Source organism: Eleginops maclovinus, chromosome 18 (genome assembly GCF_036324505.1).
Source record: "Eleginops maclovinus isolate JMC-PN-2008 ecotype Puerto Natales chromosome 18, JC_Emac_rtc_rv5, whole genome shotgun sequence".
In the NCBI taxonomy this organism is placed as follows: Eukaryota; Metazoa; Chordata; class Actinopteri; order Perciformes; family Eleginopidae; genus Eleginops; species Eleginops maclovinus.
The window spans coordinates 7,251,619-7,259,045 of NC_086366.1; the positions used below are offsets into that span (position 1 = coordinate 7,251,619).

At 40.0% G+C, this 7,427-nt stretch overlaps 1 protein-coding gene across 1 annotated transcript; it reads right to left on the bottom strand.

Moving 5' to 3' along the window:
* Positions 1–727: 727 nt before the first annotated feature.
* On the bottom strand, positions 728–4,864 carry kcnj1a.1 (potassium inwardly rectifying channel subfamily J member 1a, tandem duplicate 1). Its single transcript, XM_063906594.1, has 2 exons — positions 4,696–4,864; positions 728–2,502 (listed from the first exon to the last, which is right to left on the bottom strand). Exon 2 carries the CDS (start codon positions 2,482–2,484, stop codon positions 1,363–1,365), a length of 1,122 nt encoding a protein of 373 aa, XP_063762664.1. The 5' UTR covers positions 2,485–2,502; positions 4,696–4,864; the 3' UTR covers positions 728–1,362.
* Between the last annotated feature and the right edge of the window lie 2,563 nt (positions 4,865–7,427).

A 7,427-nucleotide genomic window follows, 5' to 3' on the forward strand; every position in this document is an offset into this window, starting at 1 on the left:
TCTCCTGAGTGTTTTCTCTTTGCATCATCAAAATATCTCTCTGAGCACAGATTCAAATCATGGGTGTTTGGAATGTAACGATCTGTGTGTTTACGCTCTGTGTTTGTTAAATGATAGCTACAGCCTTGCAAGGTGATATGTTAGTTATCATGAACCACGTAGACGAAATATGAATCACATACCTAGAGAACATCCGCCAAGGGACCGTTGCAGATTAGTTTTAATTCAAATCTGTCTATGAAGCACCATCTTTGTCATCTTTAAGCTGCTCTGTCTCTTCATATGATTGCCAATAATATTCACAATCTTTTACTAAGTCCTACTTATTAGTCTATCACTTGCTACAGCAACATCCCTGGGTGCAGACACACACATGCATACGCAGTTCATTAGAGCGGTTTTAATAAGACCTTGGCATCCAACAACACCTTCTGAAACTCCATTCATTCTTGCGTACACTATGTGCTGTAATTTCTCTAAATGGAGAGATCTGGTTTCATGTTCATGACCTGCAGGCAAAATAATGGGCAGCGAGCTGTCTCCCAAACACTTTCACTCTTTTGTGTTCGGGTTCCCTGTTTGCTGTCACAACTTTGCTTTGTTTACAGATGAAAAGCCGCAATAGGGGTTGGCACCTGTCATTACGCCGCTTTGACCTTTTTGATCATAGTCCTAATATGATATTCAGGCTCAGTTATCTAGAGAATGATCCAACAACACAAACACATTTTTAATTCAAAAATAGCTTTTAATTTTGTTCCCCTGAGATCAAAAAAGAAACTTAACAAGAACAAAGAAAATTGATTGTCGTAATAAAGTCAGTGCAGCATACAAGCATATTTTAAGTGTTTCCTGATATCGAAATCTTTGTTTACTACATGCATTATTGAACAAACCACAATATATTTCTCTCACCCACGACAAAAGCAACGTCAACGTTGGTCCTTCAAGTAACTGTAGGGTTTATACACGGGGCAATACATTTGCATAGTCATTCAGCCTTTTTATACACAATAAACCTGATCTGCAGCCAGAGGTAAATAAGAACCACTCCTCTTCATTTAAATTAAATGCACATATGTATAATCCCTGAGCAAAGTATTTGGGAAAACTCTCTGTTCCTGTTGTTGAATTGTAGCTCCATATCTTTGCATGACCTGACCTCACTTTTGAGAACAGGTTTTTTGGCAGCAGACAGTGAAAGGTGTGGTTTTTAAATACAAATAGTTCACAATAAGTGTTCTGAATCTGACCCACAGAGGGCTTCCTAATCTGTGTTTAACACAATCGAAAAGAAACAAGCAGGTTAAAGGGAGGTTAACAGCCTCTGGTCTCAGTTTCTACTGTTCATTGCAATGCGTCTCACATCTTAGTGATACTGGGGGGGTCACTGATATCAATCACATCAAAGCCCTGGTTGTCATGTCCATCTCTGGAGTGGTGATGGTGACCCTTGATGTTGTGGTAACAGTAGGCACAGTGTGCAGTGGCCACTGGAACCATCTTGGAAAAGTTGGAGAAATCTACTCTGTACTTGCCCTCCTTGCTTCTGGAGATGATGGGTAGGAAGTTGTAGCCCCACATGATCTCCTGAGGAATAAACGAGGTCCGGACTTGACAGGCAGAGCTTGTGGACTCTGCTGTGCCGTCTAGGAAGACAACTAGTTCAAACTCTTGTTTGTGGAGCGTGTCCACCGCAATCTCGAAGAAGGGGCTGCCCTTGTCGATCACGTGGTAGAGCGTGAGAGGACACACGAAGAAGAGGTTGTCCTTGCCGGCGTCCACTATGAAGTCGATGTTCATTTGGTCTATGATGATTGTCTCCCCATCAGGTGTGTTTGTTGTCCTCAGCAGCTTGCCGTAGATCTGGCTTCCGATCATTAGGGTCTTGCGCAGGTTGGCCACTCTGATTGAGAGGCAGAGAGAACCATTTTTGGGGCTGATGACGGCCATGTCACTGAAGGAGATGGTCTTTGCTCGCTTTTTGGGTAAAGAGATTTTGGACAGGATCACTCCACACATGAAGCAGTTAATAATGGCTCCGAGGAGGGACTGGATGATAAGAAGGGCCACAGCACCTGGGCAGTGAGGGGTGAGCGCTCGACCTCCATACCCAATGGTTGTCTGGGTTTCTAGGGAGTAGAGGAACGCTGTGGTCAGTCCTAGAACATTATCAATACATGGAGTGTGGTCAGATTTGGGGTTTTGCCAGAGAAGGTCTCCATTGCTGCGGGCAATCCAGTACCACAGAAGGCCAAAAATGAACCAGCTGAGGGTGAACGAGGCGATGAAGATGAGGAGTACATAACGCCATCTGATCTCCACAAAGGTGGTCCAGAAGTCAGCCAGTAAGGATAAGTGGTTGCTGTACTTGATGTTTCCATATTCAATGTTGCAGTGCCCATCTTTGGTCACTAGTCTTGTCCTGTGGATTTTTCGCCTCGCCAAACAGCCATGGATACATTTGTTCACAAATCCGAACATTTTCTACGAGCCCACGATCTAAAATACAAGCCAACAGAAACAGCATTTGAATAAAGAGTAGAGCACTTTTCATCCAGCTGTTGCGGGAACAAACAGTTATGAAAATACAAAAAGCTATTATTCAGTCTATGTGAAAACAATAACAATAGACTTCAGGAGCCCAATAACATTTTGGCCACCAATGACAGAATGCAATACAGTTCATTCTAAGACTTGCTGGTAAAAATGATGGTAGCAATCATATTTGATGTTGCAATCATTCTTCAATATTGAAATTCAAAACAATCATATAGAAAAATGTCAAGATTACACTCAGGTGCTGAAAAGGTGTATAAAGAAGGATATGCAGGCATTTTGTGCCAAGGATAAAATGACTATAAGCACAGTTGGTGAAGTACATGAGACAATATTTAGGAGTAATTAGGAAAAACAGAATCGCTCTTCTCAAGGTCAGCTGATGGGAACGTTGTTAAGTATTAAAACGTGGGGTATTTCAAGTATCAAGATAAGTAATATAAGAATATCAGTAAAGTGAGAATAATAGACATACTGTCAATATCGTTCCTGTTTTTCTGCTCCAAACGTGTCACTCCACTCCCCTGGTTGCTTTGCTGATTCTCACTGCATATTTGCAGTCTCACATGTTTCCAAGACGCTCTGTCCCACTGCAGTTTTAATCCTAACTGAAAGGCTATAATCCAGGGTGGATGCAGCACTGAAGTAAAGACCTGAAACTAATGGGAAACAAAACTTTCCAAAGAAGTGTAACACATAAGTGCCCCGAATAAACCCAAAAGATTTTGGTCGCATGCAAGTGTCTCAACACAAGGATCTGCTTTGTTTGCTAGAATTTAATGCTGCAAAAAATAAACGTGGCATTAAAATAATTTAGGAGCCCAGCTGCTCACAGACATAACAGTCATTGATTTATTCAAGCTGTCATAACTCTGGCGCTTGATGGATGGTAACTGGCAGTATTGGCTATACAGAGGTTTCCAAACAAGTATGGCCTCTGTTGTTGCCAAGCCAAGCAAACTGCCCATTTGGATCATGGCGTGCTTGTTAGTGAGTGTGAAGAAGTACAAAACGATCAGTGCTGTGAGTTTATGATTTTGTTTTCAACCCTTAAAGCTCACATCCAGTGATTCTGCCCAAAAAATAACCTGATGATTACTCAGTGTAGCTGTTTTGCAAGCTTTAATCTTTTGGAAGCACTCTTAGTCATTCCACACCTCATCATTAGGTCAGCATGTTCTCATACCGAAACAGGATATGTGCTGAAATAATTTCAGCTATTCAGTATTTTAATTGTATGTTTGACAATGTACTCTCAATGACTGCTTTGCATTAGAAAACAACTGGGCTGACTTTAAAGAATGGAAGTGGACTCTTGAAAAACATCCACAGAATATACTGGAAAAACAAGTACTTTACTAGCATGATGAGTCTAGCATGTCAACCTTATAAATAACCAGAATCTATAGCTTTAAATGTCATGTTCATTATGTTATTTTAGTTTTAATTGCACTAGACTTTGTTGTTGCTTTACTTTGTGCAGGCTTCTTTAATACGCCTTAAATGCAGTCCCTGCGTCATTACAATAAATGTTTCTTAGATTAAAAGCTTTGAGACTCCACATTTTGTCGATCTGGATTAACATAGTATATCTTTTCAGTGTACTTTCTACTTACTGCAGACCAATTAAATGTTCAATTTATTTGCCACTAATTTACAAAAGTATAAAAAGATAATCAATATTATACTTTATTACCTTTTTTAAACTACCTAATTCTTCTCATTCTAATTCCACGTGTTGTTTAAGGCTCATTCTAATATCAGTCATTGAATATCCACCTTCATTATTTGCCGTATATGAGGTGTGTCCCTTAAATCATTCTAGCTGCAGCAGGGATTGAACACATGGCCTACATTTGATTTAAAAGAGATTACTTACTAGTGAGCTCTAACACCTTATTTGTACTGAATGAGTTCTTTTGTCAGTGACTTACAGCTTAAGTTTGAAAAAAATAATTATAGAAAACTATTTCTCTTTATTTATTTCAAAAACGTTCGCAGTGGTAATCAGATTTACAGGAAATTAAGGAAATTAAATGAACTACGTCTGATCTCACACAAGACAACACAGTATAGTATCACCATAGACAATTACATATATTACCATGAGAGCAGATTTCATTGGTTCAAACTCACCTCTCTAGTTTGTAGTGAAAGTAGTTTGCAGCACATCCAAAGGTTGTTGAATGGCAAAAAAAAAACAGCTCCACCTTCTCCCTCTCTCCAACTGTGTGTTTCCTGTTCACAATTGATTGAGACAGTGAAGGTGTGTCCTCCTATAATGCGTGTTCACCACCACCTGTGGGTATTTATACTGCCATGTCCCGGTGTACTGGGTTCATCCAGGTGATGTTGACGCCCACAGAGACATCAAGCACCCCTCCGCCCCAGAACGCACGCATATCCTTCCCCCGGCTCCAATAAGATGTTTACCCCACATACGCCTGGCACCAAGGGCCAAGCTGACCTTTATCCGCCACACTCCCAGTCTAAGCTTTGCTTTGGATTTTCTTTTGGTTGTTCCTATTTTGTGATATATTTGGAAGTAAGCTTTTTTTCTCACAGTTGCACTCATTCTTAGAAAAAAGGGATGTTTATGGTGTAAATGCAGAAACATTATGTTCTGTGTACTCTGCATGAAAGGATGTTTGTTTTTATTTACTATGGGCACACACACCTTTATTGGCACAACATATTTTTTTATTGTTGTTCATTAGTGAAGATGTGAGCTGCAAAGCCCAAGGAAGATATAACACTTGGCGTCTGCATGTTGTTCCTAGATTACTGTATGTGCCCAGAAAAGAGCCTATAACTCACATTTGTTTGCGCATGTTTTTTTCGACGTCTCAGAAAATGATCACCATAAAAATATGTTTAACACATCCCAGGCACAGTGTTGTCATTGTGAATCAAACATCAGTGCTTCACAGCCTAGTGCGGCACAATGGTCTTCCTCCGAGCAACACACATTTACCCCAGTCCCCCACAACCACAGAGCTGTATGGTGATGAATTGTAGGGGCCATAGAATATAAATAGGTTATGCCCTGAGACAAAAAATCTACGTAGATGCAAAAAGAAGATGCTCCATAGCCAATCAGATTGCTCCCCACGGTTGTTCAGGAGCTGAATCAGTTTGTGAATCCAAGATGTTCTGAAGGCCGAGAGCAGAAAAGTTGTGAATTGTGATGGGAGTAATTTTTCAACGCTTTTGTTCCCAGAAAAAAGTGAAAGAAGAGGCTGCAGTATTACCTTACATGCTGCAGAATGTGTATTCTATTGACAGCCACAATACATAACTGTTGACACACAACAAGAATAGGCTTGTCGGTTATTTTTCTAATTACATGCTATTGTAAAAGGACGACAAGCCTTTTGTCGTAAGCTTTTTTATCTGAGAGATGAATTGTCTATTTGGTTAATCAACCCCCGTCGTTCTAATGTCTTTTATATCACACAAAAGGTTTGCGAATAGCCACCACTCCAAATAGCTCCACTGATTGCTGGGCAGGTTTAGCAACTTAAGAGCTGTGGAGGCTGCACTTGATTGACAGCAATGCAATCTGAGAAAATGACTGCCACCAAATAATACTGACACAACTAGCAAATATTTAATGAAATTTGATGACAGGTAAAATATAATAATTTTCTTTGTCAATCAAAATCTGTGAAGGTGAATCGGTAAATGTTAATGGGTTCAACATTTCATTATTGAAGCTATTATACACTATTATAACAGGAATAATTTGTCCAACTAATAAAGGCCCTACTGTTCACTACCTGTTCAAACTGCCTGCTGCAACCTTTGTTATAAGCTGAGGCCGTTAATAGATGTTTACTTTTGCAATTTCACTAAGCTGATTAGCACATGAAAACACGTTTGAGAGATCAGCTCCTGAGTGCTAGGTTTTCCCATTGATTGTAAACAATGGTGGTTTCTCCTCACATCAATTGGATCACTCAAGTGTAAATGTTAAGTTTCTGTATCAGTTTCTTACAATCAGCTTGAGGGTCAAGAGTTCACAATCACTGTAGAGAGATAAGTCGAGTAATAAAACAGCCTAAAAAAAGATACGATGCAGACGGGAATCTGCATGTTGCTGCTCATACATTAAGAAGGAGAAGATGAACTTTTATTAATTCAGATTTCTTTCACATGCAACGAGAGGATCCAGAGCAGAGAGGCAGTCGAATAGCCGAATCCAGGGAGCCGTTGGGGGTTTGGTGCTTTGCTCAAGGGCACCTCGGGAGTGGCCCAGGAGGTGATCTGGCTCCTCTCCAGTATCAGTCCACACTCCATCTTCCTTGTTCTGATCGGGACGTGAACCGGCGGCCCTTCATTCCAAAGTCCAAGTCCCTACAGACTTGACCACTGCCTCCCCAAATGTTAAAAGATATGTCTGCTTATCTTTAAACAACACTGTATCTGTGATGGAATTATTTTTTACTGTTTTACTAATGATACGGTTATCTTCTATCACTGTAAATTTCCGCTCTGTGGGACGAATAAAGGATTTCTGATTCTGATTCTGATCCAGAATTAAAACCAAATTTAAACAATGATAACATGATCACAATCACCACTTGTTAAGCACCGGATTCAGACAATATACATACTTTTTAAACTTTTTTTAATAATCTTTATTATTACCACTGCCAAGGAGGCTTTGTTCTCAGCTTGGGATCTTTGTTTTTTTGTTGGTCTGTTTCTCAGAAGCCTTTGGAAAAAAAACTCCTGCTGTGATTTTCCTGAAGCCAAGAAACAACCCATTACATTTCTGTTTAAGCATTCATTTTCAATTTTGGAATCGGCTTGGGGGGGTTATATGGATTCCCCAAGTGCCCTTCAATTATTATGAACATATTAAA

What these genes read in the sequence shown, in the direction of transcription:
- kcnj1a.1 (XM_063906594.1), bottom strand. Translation starts at nt 2,484, where the DNA reads ATGTTCGGATTTGTGAACAAATGTATCCATGGCTGTTTGGCGAGGCGA.